Consider the following 19813-nt stretch of genomic DNA (forward strand, 5'->3'; position numbering starts at 1 on the left):
TTTTTGGGGGTTGGGAAAATTCATTTTTCATTAAGAAGAGCTTATGGCAGCCGCACGGAAAACGCAAGCCCACCGTATGCCCGACGTACGGTCGACGTGGAACACATCTACGTCATAGCTTGGCTTTGTCGAATTGCTACGGCGAGCGTAGAAATGAAAAAAGTTATAACTCCGCAGTTATAATTCCACGGCGCCCCTACGGCCTGTAAAATATAGCCAAACGGCATAGGGCCACCCTAAGGCCACCTCAGTTTCTCTGCGGCCGCCGCACGTTTCTGTCAATTCAGAGGGCGTACGGCCACCTTATCCTCGCCGTAGAGCAAATGTGACTGAGTACTTCCACTGACGAACTGAATGAACAAAGCGCGAAGATGCGGGTCGAACAGGTGGGGGAGACACGTGAACAAACATGAACGCTACGTTGTGTTCGGTTTTTTATTATGAATTGGGTTTTTAGGGCCAAACTTTCTCGAAAAAAAATTGTACGGATTCCAATTTGTTCAAACAGCTTGGCTGTTCGGATTCTGGGGGACCACGGTATATTTTAGTTATAGTATATTCAGTTATATATACTGGTATATTTTTATTTCAGTAAAAAAAGGACTGGTATAAATATACCCACTCGTTACTGTCCGTCTGGCCGCACGTTCGCCTTAGGCCCCCCTGCGGTCGCCTGGCGGGCACCTTGAGGTCTTCTTGCGTCTGCCTTGAAAATTATATTGCCGACGCAGGGACGCCCTAAGGTCACCGTGCGACATGAAATCAAAGACCGTACGGCACCTCCACGTTTTTGGTCTCCACAATTTATAAACATGCCGTGCGGCTACCCGAAAAATAAAAACATATGTGACTGCTACATTGTGTGACCGTGGAAATACTGCGGCCGCCGTATAATTGCTAGTGGCCGCAGATTTTGGAGACCCCACGGCCGCCGTGGCAAATGTGACCTAGGCCTAACAGCGGTAGTGCAGAGGTCAACATGCTCTCGCATTGTAAATACCGCTTCTCTTGTCTCGTCTGTCGGTTTTCTCCTGATGGCCCTTTGTACCACGCTTGGGAATCCCTGCTTGACCGCCGGTTACTTGGACAATTTCTTCTCCAATGTCCCACCTTCCCACAGATATAGCAAGCATTCGGGCTTGGAGACGGCCCATGAGGGGGCACTCTGTCACTATTTTTCGCACTTCTCCAATTCGGCTTTGTTTTCCAATTTGGCTCAATTGGGGAAGGGGATCCCTCGTCATCGTCAGATTCTTTTGTCAGACTCACATATTTGGCTGTTGGTATCTCCCTTCTCCTTTGATATGGAAGACAATCATCTGGATCCCATCGATCTTCCTCTTCACGCCATTTTCTTTCATAATCTTCCATCATAAGCATTTGCAAATTCTCCTGGTTCATGGTTTCAGCACACACAGCCTCATTGCTGGATTTTGTCTTCTAAGGCTGGTGGTGTGACAAAGGATGTTCATAATGTGCTCATTGATGATCACTGGAGGATACTCCAGAATTGCAGGGTCTACCAGAATGCTCAGTTCCTCAAAACCAACCACAGATTTGTTGTAGCAAGACCAAAGCTGCAGCTTAAATGCAGGAGAATGGTACCATCCCAGCCTAGACTGGATGTTTGCAAGCTCAAGGATGAGAGGGTAGCTGAGAAGTTTGCGAACAGGCTGAGTGGGGATTTGAGGGGTCTGGGTGTTCCATGGGATGCTGAAGAGTTGTGGAATGCCTTCAAGATCACCATTCTTATGTTTACCGAGGGTCAAGGGTATTTATGTTGCCAGGGGTTGTCTTGGAACCCACTGTCAGGCGAGGAACTTTGTCTCCCAAGGGGCACTGGATACCATTGACCAGAGTCGCAGGGCCAGGCTTCATTGCAGAGCTGAGCTGTTCAGAGAGCTGAGGCATAAAACTGTATGCTGGCTGAAGGTGGACAAGGAGGCTTATGTGTGAGGAATCTGTGAAGAGGTAGAGCATCACCTGTGGTCAAGTGAATCTCGTCCTACTTCGAGGGATTCGTGCATTGTGTTCCTTCAAGCCTGTCCCTTGGTGTACTGCAGTTAGAGCAAAGTGTGGTGGGCCCATGAAATAATGGCCCGCTGGGCTAGTTACTTTGAGCGGCTATACCAAGTTGCCCCACCAGCTGTTGAGTTGGATGTCGGGGTGTTACTATCCTTGTTGCTGACCCTCCAATCACCTGTGAACCACTTTTGTTTGCGGAAACATGAGCTACGATGAACCTGTTGAAAGGGGGTAAGACTTCTGGGATCTGTGGCATCCAAGCTCAACTTCTCAAGGCTGGTGGAAATGCTGTACTAATGTCATTAAATGCAATTCTGTGCTTGGTTTGGAGAACAGGCATCATCGCAAATGACGGGAAGAAGGGCCTCGTTTTCCCTCTTTGGAAAGTGAAGGATGATCGCCAGGACTGTAACAACTACTGAGGGGTGATGCGACTTTCAGTGCTGGGCAAGGTCTTTGCCCTGATAATTATTGATAGGGTTTGCCACCACCTGCTTGAGCACCAGCACCCAGAGCAGTCAGGCTTTACACCAAAGAGGTCAACGTTTCATCATATCCTTGCTTTTCAGGTCCTCACCGAACGAAGGTGGTAGCTTTAACAAGAGCCGCTCACAGCTGATGTTGATCTCTGTAAAACGTTTGATTCAGTGAATCGGGATGCCCTTTGTAGGATTCTTGGTCTTTGTGGGGTGCCACCAAAACTGAAAAATTTGATGTCTGAACTATACTCTGGTACTCAGAGTACCGTGAGGTGTGGTGGTTCTATCTCTGAGTTATTTCCAGTTGTTAGTGGAGTTTGTGAGGGGTGTGTACTGGCCCCGACACTTTTCAGCACTTGTATGGACTGGATTCTGGGGAGGATGTCTGAAAGATTGAGCTGCGGTGCATCATTTGAGAATGTCAACATCTTTGACCTTGATTTCACAGATGATGCAGTCATTTTTGTGAAGACGCCAGATATCCTCCTGGGGGCCCTCAAGGTGCAGAATGAGGAGTCGGAGCCATTGAGATTACGGGTTTCCTGGGTCAAAAATAAGATCCAAGCTTTGAATGACATCTTCGATGCTGCTATCTTGTCTGTTCCTGTTTGTGGCAAGGATGTTGAGGTCACAGAAAGATTCACACACCTTGACAGTGATATTCACATCTCCTCCACATGTTGTGAGCTCGAGGTCAATGGATGTCTAGGTCAGGCGTAGGGAGTTATTCAGTCACTGTATCATGGGTTGTGGCACTGTTGGTGCCTATGCAGAAGGTGACAAGTCCGAGTGTTTAAGTCATGGGCATTTCCAGTCTTTCCCTTTGGATGTGAGACTTGGACTCTGATCAGGGATCTGAGATGGAGACTTCACCCCTTTGGTACTAAGTCTTTTTGGAGAATCCTTGGCAATTGCTGGTCAGACTGTATCCAACGAGCATTTGCTGAGATTCGATCAGATGAGATCTTTTACCTGTATAGTCCGTGAGCATAAGCTGCAGCTGTATGCACATGTGGCTCGTTTTCCTGATGCTGATCCTGCTCACCAGATTCTCTCAGCGAGGGAGTTTCGTGGGTGGAGGAAGCCAACGGGCCGACCACATAGCTCTTGGGTACCAGTGTGACCACTCCTTGGCTTTTTTCACAAGATCTTGGCTATTCGTTGTTCACCTTGGCGTCTTGGTTTTCTATAGGTTTTCTTGGCGTATAGGTTTTCTATTATCATCGCTTTTCCGAAACCTTGTGAATTCTTGGCTTTTTTCATTGGCTCGCCTTGGCATTTATGAAAATGAGGAGTGGTCACACTGTTGGGTACAGCAGGTTGATTTGCATCTGAAGGAGATGGGGATGGGCCAGACATCTGCGTGAGGGGTGCCCAGATAGAGGCCCCTGGAGTACTGGTGGAAAGTGGACGCAACATCGCTCTGCTCCAGTGAATGCTCCCATACCTGACCTCCTCTGGGTGCCTCTGCATGGGCTTATCATCGTCCCCACTGAGATGGGAGCCTGACCATGTTGTTCGGAGCTGCACAGCTCGTCACAGTGAACCACACGTGCCTCTCTCTCTCCTTTGGCTCCATGTGAGATCCATTTGAGTGCTGCACATCTCCACTCCACTCCACTCCACAAACGTGCTGTGCCGACACCATAGCGGCAGTCGGACACTGGCTGGGACCCTTTCACTTCACCCCGCCGTGGGCCTTGCAGCTTCTTGGCTTCATTTTCATCGTTTCCACTCTTTCTCATTCCTCTCTGGTTCTTTCCATGTTCCCTCTTCGGCTCCATTCAACCGAACACTGCACGCCCTCACTTTACACGCATGCCATGCCATCACATCACCATATTGGTGGTCTGGCATTGGTCGTGTCCACTCCACATCTCGCTGCCACATGATCTGCAGCCTCCCAACTCCATCCTCATCTCCTTCTTCGTTGTCTCCACTCTCTCTTATTTCAAGGTCTTCCTTGAAATGAGAGAGACAATGGAGAATGGAGGAACGCTAATAGTCATCGGTGGGTTCAGGTGATGGAATCGTCAGGAGAGATGGTGAGTGAGAAACGAGGAATCCTTGCACCGCCAGAGTGTGTGTGCGTGTCCTCTTCAATTCCACACCCCTGGACCAATCTCCACCAAATTTTTCATTGTGATGGAGGTACCGAGGGTCAAGTCATGTGCATGAAACAACAAAAGAACCTCCACCATTTCCCCCGGCAAGGAAATCTTCTGCATGCGTGTAGGTCTGAAAACTGTCGAGAAATAAATACGGCTGGTCCAATTTCCACCAAACTTGCATACGTGCTGAAGCTACCCTTGAGCTTTAGATCATGGGCACAATACCCCCTCCCCCCATCAATCAGGAAATTCTCCCTATGTACGTGTTTGTATGTCTGAAAATCACAGGCAAAACCCCTTGGGTCAATCTCCCAAGTTGGGTCAAGTTGGGTCAAACAACTAAATTTTGTGTACGCGTTGGGGGTACTCAGGGTCAGGTCAGACACAAAATAAAGTCCCGCTTCCCTGTGAGGGTGGGGTGACGACTTGTGATTTTGAGCTGCACAGCTGTGCCACCTCCACCAAATGTTGTATACATGCTCATGGACACAAAAGCAACCCCCACTCACAAGGCAATTGTCTGTCTGTATGTGTGTGTGTACATCTGAAAAATCATATAAAAAGAAAAAGACAACATGAGACTGAGAAGCTGTCCTCAAGGAAGGAAATGAGGCCATTTGGCCCATAATTTCCATGGTGCACTCAGGTTCATTTTGCTACACCTTTAAACATCAAACTTCTTGATGGTTCACAAAAGTCTAAATAACCTAATCTTGATCATGTGACCCAATTTGTTACAAATATGGACAATCTTCCTAAGATTGAGAGATTCACAAAGTATTTTCAACATTCCCAGAATCATGATAACATGGTCACTGTGACAATGGAGTCTCTGTTGTACCATGGAGGTGTTGGTGCACACCTTAGTGACGTGCCTCTGTTATTTCCAGCAAAGAAAGCACTGCAGCCATTTTGGATCAGAAGAACTACGTAGAAGAACTCAACCGTAATCTGAAGTAAGTTTGTGGTGGAAAGCAGCTTAGGTGAGGGCAGATGGTGTGACACCTGTTGCCTTTGGTGTGTGTGTGTGTGTGTGTGTGTGTGTGTGTGTGTGTGTGTGTGTGTGTGTGTGTGTGTGTGTGTGTGTGTGTGTGTGTGTGTGCGTGTGTGTGTGTGTGTGTGTGTGTGTGTGTGTGTGTGTGTGTGTGTGTGTGTGTGTGTGTGTGTGTGTGTGTGTGTGTGTGTGTGTGTGTGTGCGCGTGCGTGCTTGCTTTGTGTTTTGCTCAAATTATCTCCTTTGAAGAGGAAATCCAGCAGACTTCGATCTATAGACAAACAGTCTGGTGGTACTTTCACGAAATTTTCTCAGTACGGATTAAAAAATTCAATTTAGATTCCCGTCTCTCATTTTTTCAGGACAAAGATTTGTAGTTGGCCTTTGCAGGAATGGTGGCCAATATAGATTGGTATTTTGATGTGGATATCAGCTTATAATGTGCCTGTGTGTTCATTGCAGTCTTACGGTGAGGAACCTTCAGGCACGAGTGGATGCTTTGGAGAAACTGAACACCCACTTGACAGAAGAGGTATTTGTCAATATTTATACGAATGACTGGAATCTGCAGTGGAATTGTGTCCATGTTCTAATTATTATGTAAAGTTACCAGCAATCGCATCATCCCAACTTGCTTCCAGTCACTGTCTTGAGCAGACATCATAACACAACACTGCTCTGGGATGGAAAAGCCTCTTTCCCACTTGAGCTGCCTTCTGCAACACTGAATCAATCTCTCTGTCTCTTTCTCTGTCTCTTTCTCTGTCTCTTTCTCTGTCTCTTTCTCTGTCTCTTTCTCTGTCTCTTTCTCTGTCTCTTTCTCTGTCTCTTTCTCTGTCTCTTTCTCTGTCTCTTTCTCTGTCTCTTTCTCTGTCTCTTTCTCTGTCTCTTTCTCTGTCTCTTTCTCTGTCTCTTTCTCTGTCTCTTTCTCTGTCTCTTTCTCTGTCTCTTTCTCTCTCTCTTTCTCTGTCTCTTTCTCTGTCTCTTTCTCTGTCTCTTTCTCTGTCTCTTTCTCTGTCTCTTTCTCTGTCTCTTTCTCTGTCTCTTTCTCTGTCTCTTTCTCTGTCTCTTTCTCTGTCTCTTTCTCTGTCTCTTTCTCTGTCTCTTTCTCTGTCTCTTTCTCTGTCTCTTTCTCTGTCTCTTTCTCTGTCTCTTTCTCTGTCTCTTTCTCTGTCTCTTTCTCTGTCTCTTTCTCTGTCTCTTTCTCTGTCTCTTTCTCTGTCTCTTTCTCTGTCTCTTTCTCTGTCTCTTTCTCTGTCTCTTTCTCTGTCTCTTTCTCTGTCTCTTTCTCTGTCTCTTTCTCTGTCTCTTTCTCTGTCTCTTTCTCTGTCTCTTTCTCTGTCTCTTTCTCTGTCTCTTTCTCTGTCTCTTTCTCTGTCTCTTTCTCTGTCTCTTTCTCTGTCTCTTTCTCTGTCTCTTTCTCTGTCTCTTTCTCTGTCTCTTTCTCTGTCTCTTTCTCTGTCTCTTTCTCTGTCTCTTTCTCTGTCTCTTTCTCTGTCTCTTTCTCTGTCTCTTTCTCTGTCTCTTTCTCTGTCTCTTTCTCTGTCTCTTTCTCTGTCTCTTTCTCTGTCTCTTTCTCTGTCTCTTTCTCTGTCTCTTTCTCTGTCTCTTTCTCTGTCTCTTTCTCTGTCTCTTTCTCTGTCTCTTTCTCTGTCTCTTTCTCTGTCTCTTTCTCTGTCTCTTTCTCTGTCTCTTTCTCTGTCTCTTTCTCTGTCTCTTTCTCTGTCTCTTTCTCTGTCTCTTTCTCTGTGTCTTTCTCTGTCTCTTTCTCTGTCTCTTTCTCTGTCTCTTTCTCTGTCTCTTTCTCTGTCTCTTTCTCTGTCTCTTTCTCTGTCTCTTTCTCTGTCTCTTTCTCTGTCTCTTTCTCTGTCTCTTTCTCTGCCTCTTTCTCTGCCTCTTTCTCTGCCTCTTTCTCTGCCTCTTTCTCTGCCTCTTTCTCTGCCTCTTTCTCTGCCTCTTTCTCTGCCTCTTTCTCTGCCTCTTTCTCTGCCTCTTTCTCTGCCTCTTTCTGTCTCAGCCTCTCTCTCGCAGCCTCTCTCGCAACCTCAACCTCAACCTCAACCTCTCTCTCTCTCTCGCAACCTCTCTCGCAACCTCTCTCTCTCTCTCGCAACCTCTCTCTCTCTCTCGCAACCTCTCTCTCTCTCTCGCAACCTCTCTCTCTCTCTCGCAACCTCTCTCTCTCTCTCGCAACCTCTCTCGCAACCTCTCTCTCTCGCAACCTCTCTCGCAACCTCTCTCTCTCGCAACCTCTCTCTCTCTCTCTCTCGCAACCTCTCTCTCTCTCTCGCAACCTCTCTCTCTCTCTCTCGCAACCTCTCTCTCTCTCTCTCTCTCGCAACCTCTCTCTCGCACCCTCTCTCTCTCTCTACCTCTCTCTCTCAACCTCAACCTCAACCTCAACCTCTCTCTCTCTCGCAACCTCTCTCTCTCTCGCAACCTCTCTCTCTCTCTCTCTCTTGCAACCTCCCTCGCGCAACCTCTCTCTCTCTCTCTCGCAGCCTCTCTCTCTCTCTCTCTCTCTCTCTCTCTCTCTCTCTCTCTCTCTCGCAACCTCTCTCTCTCTTCCTCTCTCTCTCTCTCTCTCGCAAACTCGCAAACTCGCAACCTCGCAACCTCGCAACCTCTCTCTCTCTCTCTCTCTCTCTCTCTCTCTACCTCTCTCTCTCTCTCTCTCTCTCTCTCTCTCTCTCTCTCTCTCTCTCTCTCTCTCTACCTCTCTCTCGCAACCTCTCTCTCGCAACCTCTCTCTCGCAACCTCTCTCTCGCAACCTCTCGCAACCTCTCTCTCGCAACCTCTCGCAACCTCTCTCTCTCTCTCGCAACCTCTCTCTCGCAACCTCTCTCTCTCTCTCTCTCTCTCGCAACCTCTCTCTCTCTCGCAACCTCTCTCTCTCTCTCTCTCTCTCTCGCAACCTCTCTCTCTCTCTCTCGCAACCTCTCTCTCTCTCTCTCGCAACCTCTCTCTCTCTCTCGCAACCTCTCTCTCTCTCTCTCGCAACCTCTCTCTCTCTCTCTCTCGCAACCTCTCTCTCTCTCGCAACCTCTCTCTCTCTCTCTCGCAACCTCTCTCTCTCTCTCTCGCAACCTCTCTCTCTCTCTCTCTCTCGCAACCTCTCTCTCTCTCTCTCTCTCCCTCATCCTCACCCTCTCCCTCTCTCTCTCTCCCTCTCGCAACCTCTCTCTCTCTCTCTCGCAACCTCTCTCTCTCTCTCTCTCTCTCTCTCTCTACCTCAACCTCAACCTCAACCTCTCTCTCTCTCTCGCAACCTCTCTCTCTCTCGCAACCTCTCTCTCTCTCTCTCGCAACTCTCTCTCTCTCTCTCTCTCTCTCTCTCTCTCTCTCTCTCTCTCTCTCTCTCTCTCTCTCTCTCTCTCTCTCTCTCTCTCTCTCTCTCTCTCTCTCTCTCTCTCGCAACCTCTCTCTCTCTCTCTCTCTCTCTCAACCTCAACCTCAACCTCTCTCTCTCTCGCAACCTCTCTCTCTCTCTCTCTCTCTACCTCAACCTCAACCTCAACCTCTCTCTCTCTCTCGCAACCTCTCTCTCTCTCTCTCTCTCTACCTCAACCTCTCTCTCTCTCTCTCTCTCTCGCAACCTCTCTCTCTCTCTCTCTCTCGCAACCTCTCTCTCTCTCTCTCTCTCTCGCAACCTCTCTCTCTCTCTCGCAACCTCTCTCTCTCTCTCTCTCTCTCTCTCTCGCAACCTCTCTCTCTCTCTCTCTCTCTCTCTCTCTCTCTCTCTCTCTCTCTCTCTCTCTCGCAACTCTCTCTCTCTCTCTCTCTCTCTCTCTCTCTCTCTCTCTCTCTCTCTCGCAACCTCTCTCTCTCTCTCTCTCTCTCTCTCTCGCAACCTCTCTCTCTTCCTCTCTCTCTCGCAACCTCTCTCTCTCTCTCTCTCTCTCTCTCTCGCAAACTCGCAACCTCTCTCTCTCGCAATCTCTCTCTCTCTCTCGCAAACTCGCAACCTCTCTCTCTCGCAATCTCTCTCTCTCTCTCGCAACCTCTCTCTCTCTCTCTCTCTCTCGCAACCTCTCTCTCTCTCTCTCTCGCAACCTCTCTCTCTCTCTCTCGCAACCTCTCTCTCTCGCAACCCCTCTCTCTCTCTCTCTCTCTCTCTCTCTCGCAACCTCTCTCTCGCAACCTCTCTCTCGCAACCTCTCTCTCTCTCTCGCAACCTCTCTCTCTCTCTCTCTCGCAACCTCTCTCTCTCTCTCTCGCAACCTCTCTCTCTCTCGCAACCTCTCTCTCTCTCTCTCTCTCTCGCAACCTCTCTCTCTCTCTCTCTCTCTCTCGCAACCTCTCTCTCTCTCTCTCGCAACCTCTCTCTCTCTCTCGCAACCTCTCTCTCTCTCTCGCAACCTCTCTCTCTCTCTCTCTCGCAACCTCTCTCTCTCTCTCTCTCTCGCAACCTCTCTCTCTCTCTCTCTCGCAACCTCTCTCTCTCTCTCTCTCGCAACCTCTCTCTCTCTCTCTCTCTCTCTCTCTCGCAACCTCTCTCTCTCTCTCTCTCTCTCTCTCTCTCTCTCGCAACCTCTCTCTCTCTCTCTCTCTCTCGCAACCTCTCTCTCTCTCTCTCTCTCTCTCTCTCGCAACCTCTCTCTCTCTCTCTCTCTCGCAACCTCTCTCTCTCTCTCTCTCTCTCGCAACCTCTCTCTCTCTCTCGCAACCTCTCTCTCTCGCAACCTCTCTCTCTCGCAACCTCTCTCTCTCGCAACCTCTCTCTCTCGCAACCTCTCTCTCTCGCAACCTCTCTCTCTCGCAACCTCTCTCTCTCGCAACCTCTCTCTCTCGCAACCTCTCTCTCTCTCTCTCTCGCAACCTCTCTCTCTCTCGCAACCTCTCTCTCTCTCTCGCAACCTCTCTCTCTCGCAACCTCTCCCTCTGTCGGTCTCTCTCTTTCGTTCTCTCTCTCTCTCTTTCATTCTCTTTCTCATCTCCATGTGCAAGCTACACTGAGTATTCAATCTGTGCTTCGCAGAAAAATATTCGAGCTTAATGGTTTGCTTGCTGCATGTTTGTGTGGTCCGACTCCAGACCGCTGCCAACAATCTCCGCAATGCCACCTTGCAAGAGGAGAACACACGAATGAAAAGATTCTTGAGTGTAAGACGTCTTAGTTTGCACAAGTATATAAGCGGGGTTGTACAAAGGATAATGAAATATTCCATAAATGACAATACAATCTACAATCCATTGCCCTTGCAGGAGTTGGGAGATGGAAAAAACAAGTCTGACGATCGGTCCAAGCAAAAGGGAAAGCAAAGCAATGGAAGGTACGAATTGAAGTTTCAGAAAAAGACTAATATCTAAAACCTTCAAAAGAAAATACCTTGAATGTGCACCTTCGTTCCATTTCCTTTGTTGATCACAGGAATCTTTAATCCAACATGCTAACTTTGTCCACCTGTAAATCTGCGTGTCCTCCAGCAATGGAGAGGCCATGAAAGCCCCAAAACCGACAAGGAAAACTCCAGCTCGACGGGAGTGAAAAAACCAACTCGACCCCGGTACAGAATGAAAGCAAACGTCAACTCGATGGAATCGAAGGTGGTGGGAGAGATGGGACAATTTGCTGGAGCTCACTTCTGGAAGCACCTTTTTAGCTCTGGGTCACATGTGAATGCACTTTGAGAGTGCAGCAAAAGTGCTTGTAGAAGGTACTTCTACTGGTCTGCTGTCTTTGACTCAGTCCCAGTCAGTGGAAAGCTTGGTCCTTGTGTTCCAGCACCAATACATGTTATCTATTCGTTCTCCGATAATTTTTTTAAATGTTCTAAACTTTAATGCCAATTCCCAGGAATGTTGTGTGCAATGAGATTGAGTGGAAAAAAAGGTAGTGAGCACTTGAAGTACCATGGCGACTTTTGGAGAAACAGAATATGTAAAAAAAAAAGAAAAAAAAAGACAATGAAATAGAGGACCGTGTGTGGTTTGCTGAAGTGCTGGTTTGGCTTTATCTCTATCTCAAGGCATTGGTCGGACAAAGTTGGATTAAAACCCCATATCGTGGGGGTTGAGTCACAACAAAACAATTCCAAATATATATTATGTTATTTATAAAACTTTACATTCCCATTTCAGATTGGAATATTTAACCAGAAAGTGATGAAAGCTTTTCCTCCTTTGTGCTGCAAACTGCATGGCATTTACTTCCGTATCCTTCAATGGGGAATAAAAAGTGAAAAACAAAACAAAAACATTCTGGATGTTGTTTAAAAAAAAAAGAGTAATTAATAGTAAATTCAGGTGACATACAATTTTGAATTTTTATTTTTATGGCATTGAATAAATAGTAAAGCACGAACGGGCCAAGTGGAGTTGGCTCAAAAATCCCTCCAACAGTTTTTGGTCAATCTCAAGCAAACTTGACATACGTACTCAAGGGGGTCAGCATGGCAACCCCCTGAGAAGGAGGTGGTGCTCATGATAATTAATCTGTCATTGTTAATCATTGATATTATTCAGGATTGTCTTTCAATCCTGACTAATATCATGATGGTATTATGTGCAGCTGAATGGCCAAGAAATTAAACCAGATGAATGAAAGCGCTTGATGGAATGTCCAAAGACTAAACCAAAGTACTTCTGCCAAAGACAAAGCCACAGAAATGGACGTGGCGTCGTGATTGGTAAGCCTTTTTGAGAATCGCAACATGTATACCAAGTTCCATTTCCTGTGCAGCATCCAGGTACAATTTCTTTATGAAAATAGAGATCAAACATCGTCCATTTTTATTCGAGAAGAACGAGCTATGGAAGTGTCCATTGAGCGTGATTCCATGCCCAACAGCGTTGTGGTCATCACAGTGATGCGAGCTGTGATTGTCATCGTCTCAATTCGCTCAAGACGACTGGAGAGACATCAAACTACACCTCAGTTCTTAACCAAAGACGCCATGATGGTTCGTTTGAAATTCTGAATTGCATTCAGGTTGCGATTAATTTATTGCGTTTCCTGATCTTGGCCAAGGCAGAAAAGATGTTATTGAATAATTCCGGATTGCAAGCTGTGTAGTCTTGTTCCGCCATTCTGCCGAGTAGCCACAGGAAGAGATTCGGGGAATCATCACTCAGCCACATCTCATGCTGGAACAGGGAGACGAGGCTCGATGCTGCAGCTGAAACACACAGGTTGCGCCACAGCTGTTAGTTCGCAATCTCATTCTCAGCCATTTTGATTTTTTGCTCAACTGTCATCGAGTTGGTTATTGGTATACTGTATTTGATTCCACAAGTGATGGAGGATGCATTATAAAAGGTGCCAGTTTGATAAAACGGGAACAAATGATTCACTGCAAAGCTGTTATACATCCACAATGGTTTATAATGATAAAATATATTACAATAAAGAACCAGCTCACCAAAGCTTTGAATGCTCAATGGCTCAGAAGTAATCATTGGCATTCAAGTGATCATCATATGCAGAATGGATAATGAGGGACCAACATGATCCAGCACTCTTATTACAGCCACATATGCAATCGATTCATCACTCGTCGATGTGACAATTGGACAGCATTGCCAAGATTCAAACCGCTTGTACAAAAAGGAAACCATCAACCATCCAGTCACACACACAATTTCCTCTTTATGACTGCAGAGCCATCCCAAGAGGCTCTCCCTGTCACTCCCAAAATCCTTGTTCCCATCAGCTGCGTCTCTTTCATGCAGTCTCCTCTCTCAATAATTTTCGGAGGCCCTAAATCTCAAGGGGTCGGGACTCTCTCCCTGGACATACAAGACATTCAATACATTTTGGCATCCTGCTCTACTTGGCAAGCTTGTTTCATGTTCGACTTCATCTTCATACTTGGCTTTGACTTCTTCCACTCACAAATTCAACGTGTTGCCATCAAGAGAATCCTCCCCTCTCCCAGTGGAGGTAGTGGTGCCCCAAGGCAGTCCTCAGCAGAATGTTGTTCCTCTCTGACATTCATAAATAGCCTCAATGATGCTCTGCAAACCCTTTCTATTTTGCCGATCATTTTACATTGTGCTGCACAGATAGAAGCTGTGTCACTCTGCTGATCTAGAATATATTATATGCTGGTCTGGCAAATGGAACATTGTCTTTCAATCCTGGCAAATATCAATCTCATTCTGTCTCTCCAGAAGACTCATCTGAACCCACATATGTATGTCCACAGTCAGTGACTGGAAGAGATTCAGTCTGTTGAACATCTTGGTCTCACAGACAGCCACAACCTCTCCGAGGTTAACCATTGAGTCCAGCCGGTCTCTAATTCCAACCACACACTGGGCATCTTCCATCATTCTAAGTACATCATTGAAATATTAGAACTACAGACAGCTTACACAGCCTCGATCCATACCTTAATGGAGTGCTGCTCTGCTTTACAGGCTGATGACCCTGCTTCACATTTGTCTCTTCTGGATTCTGCAGAATGTCAAGCTCTCAACATTATTGGCATCTCCCACAATGGGTCAGGTAAGTTATGGGAGCATGCGCCAGAGCAGCATGTTGCTGGATCAACTTTCTACTGGTCCGCCAGAGACCTCCATCTGGCCATCCCCCAGGCAGATGCCTGGCCCATTCCCATCTCCTTGAGATGGCGATCAACCTGCTGCAACCACGAGGCCCATGGTTGGCAAGGATACGGTCAATCATTGACCTCTTTGGTGTAAAGACTGACTTCTCTGGGCACTGGTGCTCAAGCAAACCCTATCGAGAATTATCCAAACAAAGACCTTGCCCAGCACTGAGAGCAACATCACCCCTCGGTAGTTGTTGCAGTCTTAGCGATCACCCTTCCCTTTCCAGAGAAGGACAACAAGGCCCCTCTTCCAGTCATTGGGATGACGCCTGTGCTCCAAACTGAGTAGAGAATTGCTTGCAACTAGGTGTAGAGAATTTCAACCGGCGTTTGAGAAGTTCAGCATGGATGCCACATATTTCAGGAGCTTTATCCCCTTTCAACCTGTTCACCGCAGTCTGCGTTTCCCCAAATGAAGGTGATTCACAGTTGATTGGAGGGTCAGGAATCGGGAAAGTTACACCCCTAACATCCAATGCAACAGCGTGGAGGTCAGCCTGGTACAGCCGCTCAAAATAACCAGCCTTACGGGCCATCACTTTGGACTCCTCTGTCAGGAAATCACCACCCTCCGCTCTGATTGCAGTACATTGCTTGGAGGAACGCAATGACAAATTCCTCTGTCAGCAGAATGAGAATCACGACCACAGGTGATGCTCTACCCCTTCACGATTCCTCGCATATGAACCTCCTTGTCCGCCCTCGGCGAATGTACAGTTTTGCGCCTCAACCCCTTGAACAGCGCAGTTCTGCCATCAAGCCTGGTCCTGTGACTGGTCATTGGTATCATATGTCCCTTGGGAGACAAAGTTCTTCTTCGCCTGATGGTGGGTTCCAAGGCAACCACTGGCAATATCAAGGATGGTGGTATTGAAGGCCCTCCACAACTCTTCAGGATCCCCCGAAACACCTAGACCCTCCAAATCCCCACTCAGCCTGATCGCACAATCCTCAGCAACATTCTCATCCTTCAGCTTGCCAACATACAAACTACGCTGGGATGGTACCATTCCCCCAGATTTACGCTGCAACTTCAGAGTTGCTACAACAAGGCTGTCGTCGGTATTGAGGAATTAAGCATTCCAGTAAACCTTGCAGTTCTGGATCATCCTCCAGCGACCATCAATGAGCACATTGTCAATCTCCTTTGCCACACCACCAGTGTTGGAATACCAAGTCCAGCGATGAGCTTGTGGGCGCTGAAACCATGAACCAGCCACCCTAAGTCCATGAGTTCTTGCAAAGTCAAGGAACTTAGTGCTATTCTGGTTCACAGTTCCAGACCCATGGGACCAACACACATCTCAAAATCATCCCTATCATTGCCAATCGATCCATTGAAATCCCCCAAGACTAGAAGAGTATCTCACCTGGGGTACTAATCAACCACAGACTCAAAAGCAGCATCAAATGTCTCCACTGTCAGATTGCTTGCCTCAGTCGGAGCATGCACAGAGACCAGGGAAACGACACCCAAGGAGTGACGCATGCTCATTCTCTTAATATGCTCACTGTTACCACAATTATCATGTGAGTCACCTTATTTGACACAGCGACAGCAACTCCTTTGGCATGGTAACCATCAGAGAGACCAGAACAATAGTCGGTGTAACCACCCTCCATGATCTCACCACTATCCGGTCTCCAAATCTCAGAGTGCTGCAACACCGATGTTCAAATGCTGGAGTTCAGATGATAGGCGAGACAGGTGATCATTCTCTCTTCAAATGAGGACATTCCAGGAACCAACCCGAAGGGACCGCCTCAGGTTAACCCGAGGAGACCGCCGTCTGGTGGACAAATCCTCAACAACACGCCAACACACACGACTACAATCTCACCCATGAAGGTTACCCCATGCTTTTCCGCCTGCACTACATAGCCAAAAGTATGCTGGCACCCCTTCTAATTAGTGGATTCGGCTATTTCAGCCACACCCATTGCTGACAGGTGTATAAAATCAAGCACACAGTCACGTACTCTCCATAAACAAGCATTGGCAGTAGAATGGGCCGTACTGAAGAACTCAGTGACTTTCAACGTGGCACCGTCATAGGATGCCACCTCTCCAACAAGTCGGTTCATTAAATTTCTGCCCTGCTAGAGCTGTCCCGGTCAACTGTTGGTGTTGTTATTGTGAAGTGAAGTGAATTTGTTTAATCAAATCTGTTTCTGGTGTATGTTCCCCCTCCATCCCCTCCCTTACCTCAAATGGCCGCACTGCTGATTCCACACGTGATAAAGCTGAATGTCTAAACTCGGTGTTTGCAGCTAAATCTTGTGTCCCAAACCCATCACTATCTCTACCCACTTTACCCAGTCGCACCAAACTGTCCCTGGACTCTGTATCCTTTTCTCCTGACAAGGTGGAGAGCTTGCTTTCAAACCTCGAGTCAGATTCTGCAACCGGTCCAGACGGCATCAGCCCACGTGTCCTCAAAGCCTGCTCTTCTGCTCTTGCTCACCCTCTCTCTGTTCTATTCACCCTCTCATTTTCCCAAGGTCATCTGCCATCTGCTTGGAAATCTGCTAACATCACTGCCCTGCATAAAAAAGGTGCAAAAACAGATCCCTGTAACTACAGACCAATCAGCCTTCTCCCAATCATCAGCAAGGTTATGGAATCCATCATCGCTTCAGACATGAAATCCTTCCTCTTCTCCAATGGCTTGATTTCCAATCATAAATTTGGTTTCAGACCAGGTCACTCTACCCTGGATATGCTGCTTCTGCTCTCCCATCAATGGATGGAGGTCCTCAATGCCAGACAGGAAATCCGAGCCGTATCCCTGGACATATCACGTGCTTTTGACAGTCTGGCACCCTGCCCTACTCACCAAACTCTCTTCCCATGGTATTCAAGGCCATCTCCACTCATGGCTCGCAGACTTCCTCTCCTGTCGCAGTCAACGTGTGGCCCTAAATGGAGTTCTTTCATCCCCTCTTCCTGTGCAGGCTGGAGTTCCTCAAGGTAGCGTTCTGGGCCCTGTTCTTTTTCTGGTTTTCATCAATGATCTCTCGGACTCTCTGGAAAATCCTCTATTTCTCTTTGCCGACGACTCCACTCTCTGCCGTACCATCTGTCATCCCTCAGACCGGCAAGCAGCAGCTTCTTCGCTCACTGCAGATCTGGATAAAATCACAAACTGGTCCAACACGTGGAACATGTCTTTCAATCCAGACAAATCTCACACTCTCACTATGTCTCTTCGAAAGGACCGTTTAGAAAACCCCCCCATCCACTTTCTCAACAATCCTCTGGAAGAAGTCTTTTCTTTCAAGCTTCTGGGTCTCACTATCTGCCATGACCTTTCCTGGGAAAGTCACATTTCCAACCTTGCCTCAAAAGCCAGTCGCCGACTGGGAATCCTCCGTCGTGCAAAGTCCTTCCTCGGCCCTCTTTTTTTTTTTTTTTTTTTTTTTTTTTTTTTTTTTTTTTTTTTTGTATACCTTGGTCGAGGCTCGTATGAGAGCTAACACACAACTCACAGCAAGGAGGCATGAGACAAGAGGGGCGGGAGTGGAAGGGACAAATCATTGGGGAACAGACACAGGTGAACTGTGGAAGGGAGAGGGATGGGGATGGGACGGGGAACATGGCGAGGAGAAGATGGACATTACAGGGACTTTCAGGAAGGAAAGCAGGAGAATTGAAGGAAGTGGGCTTGGGTGGATTATCGGGGGTAGAAAAGATCGAGGATTTGGATGGGGGAAGATAAGAGGTGGTGGTGAACAGCTGTTTTGAAAGCCTGGAGGGAAGAATGGGAAAGAATAGAGTGAGGAAGTTTATTCCAAAGGCGGGAAAAAAGAGGAATGAAAGAGTGAAGATGAGCAGTGATTCGTGATTTTGGTAGTTTTACCAGAAGGGGGTTGTTGGCGGACCTTGAGCGCCCTGTGGAAATGTGGTTGGGACAAATCGCAGAGAGACCAGGGGGGGCAAGGCTGGAGAGGAGTCGGTAGAAGACAGAAAGACCACCGACTAACCTGCGGTGATTGAGTGAGAGGCCCAATGACTCAGCTTCATTGCGGGAGATGCCAATGATCTTAAAAGCCCTGGATTCGACAGCGTGAAGTCGAGAAAGGTGGGAGGCAGGAGCACCAGCCCAGAGGGGAGAGCAGTACTCCATCAGGCTACGGACAAAAGCTTTGTAAGTGGTCAGGAGCTCAAGAGGGCCGAGGAAGGACTTTGCACGACGGAGGATTCCCAGTCGGCGACTGGCTTTTGAGGCAAGGTTGGAAATGTGACTTTCCCAGGAAAGGTCATGGCAGATAGTGAGACCCAGAAGCTTGAAAGAAAAGACTTCTTCCAGAGGATTGTTGAGAAAGTGGATGGGGGGGTTTTCTAAACGGTCCTTTCGAAGAGACATAGTGAGAGTGTGAGATTTGTCTGGATTGAAAGACATGTTCCACGTGTTGGACCAGTTTGTGATTTTATCCAGATCTGCAGTGAGCGAAGAAGATCTCTTGAGCTCCTGACCACTTACAAAGCTTTTGTCCGTAGCCTGATGGAGTACTGCTCTCCCCTCTGGGCTGGTGCTCCTGCCTCCCACCTTTCTCGACTTCACGCTGTCGAAACCAGGGCATTTAAGATCATTGGCATCTCCCGCAATGAAGCTGAGTCATTGGGCCTCTCACTCAATCACCGCAGGTTAGTCGGTGGTCTTTCTGTCTTCTACCGACTCCTCTCCAGCCTTGCCCCCCCTGGTCTCTCTGCGATTTGTCCCAACCACATTTCCACAGGGCGCTCAAGGTCCGCCAACAACCCCCTTCTGGTAAAACTACCAAAATCACGAATCACTGCTCATCTTCACTCTTTCATTCCTCTTTTTTCCCGCCTTTGGAATAAACTTCCTCACTCTATTCTTTCCCATTCTTCCCTTCAGGCTTTCAAAACAGCTGTTCACCACCACCTCTTATCTTCCCCCATCCAAATCCTCGATCTTTTCTACCCCCGATAATCCACCCAAGCCCACTTCCTTCAATTCTTCTGCTTTCCTTCCTGAAAGTCCCTGTAATGTCCATCTTCTCCTCGCCATGTTCCCCGTCCCATCCCCATCCCTCTCCCTTCCACAGTTCACCTGTGTCTGTTCCCCAATGTTTTGTCCCTTCCACTCCCGCCCCTCTTGTCTCATGCCTCCTTGCTGTGAGTTGTGTGTTCGCTCTCATACGAGCCTCGACCAAGGTATACAAAAAAAAAAAAAAAAAAAAGTGGAACGTCTTGAAGCAACAACTGCTCAGCCACGAAGTGGTAGGCCACACAAGCTCACGGAACGGGACCGCCAAGTGCTGAAGTGCATAGCACGGAAAAATCGTCTGTCATCAGTTGCAACATTCACTACCGAGGTCCAAACTGACTCTGGAAGCAACGTCAGCACAAGCACTGTTCGTCGAGAGCTTCATGAAATGGGTTTCCATGGCCGAGCAGCCGCACACAAGCCTAAGATTTCCATGCGCAATGCCAAGCGTCGGCTGGAGTGGTGTAAAGCTCACCGCCATTGGACTCTGGAGCAGTGGATCACACTTCACCATCTGGCAGTCCGACGGACAAATCTGAGTTTGGCGGATGCCAGGCGAACATTGCCTGCCTGAAAGCATCATGCCAACTGTAAAGTTTGGTGGAGGAGGAATCATGGTCTGGCGCTGTTTTT

The 19813-nt window shown here is 47.7% G+C and overlaps 2 protein-coding genes across 9 annotated transcripts in view; one reads left to right on the plus strand and one right to left on the minus strand.

Annotated features, from left to right (window-relative positions):
- Positions 1-11523, plus strand: part of LOC147020927 (protein RUFY3-like) — a 77092-nt gene extending 65569 nt beyond the window's left edge. For 5 of the 6 annotated variants that reach the window (XM_085890600.1, XM_085890601.1, XM_085890604.1 and 2 more), the window contains exons 11-15: positions 5506-5571; positions 6072-6141; positions 10645-10713; positions 10816-10883; positions 11038-11523. In XM_085890600.1, the coding sequence (XP_085746726.1) occupies positions 5506-5571; positions 6072-6141; positions 10645-10713; positions 10816-10883; positions 11038-11098 (334 nt within the window). In that variant the 3' untranslated portion in view covers positions 11099-11523. The remainder of the gene's footprint in view (positions 1-5505; positions 5572-6071; positions 6142-10644; positions 10714-10815; positions 10884-11037) is intronic. The other variant, XM_085890603.1, reaches the window with a different exon arrangement.
- A 334-nt stretch (positions 11524-11857) lies between these two features.
- The window catches only part of URB1 (URB1 ribosome biogenesis factor), a 175519-nt gene continuing 167563 nt past the window's right edge, over positions 11858-19813 (minus strand). For all 3 annotated transcript variants that reach the window (XM_085890598.1, XM_085890597.1, XM_085890599.1), the window contains one exon: positions 11858-12728. In XM_085890598.1, coding sequence (XP_085746724.1) covers positions 12538-12728 — 191 coding nt within the window. In that variant the 3' untranslated portion in view covers positions 11858-12537. The remainder of the gene's footprint in view (positions 12729-19813) is intronic.

The sequence above is a fragment of the Eptatretus burgeri genome, chromosome 8 (assembly GCF_056783735.1).
Source record: "Eptatretus burgeri isolate ZD-2024b chromosome 8, Ebu_testis_v1, whole genome shotgun sequence".
Taxonomy (NCBI): Eukaryota; Metazoa; Chordata; class Myxini; order Myxiniformes; family Myxinidae; genus Eptatretus; species Eptatretus burgeri.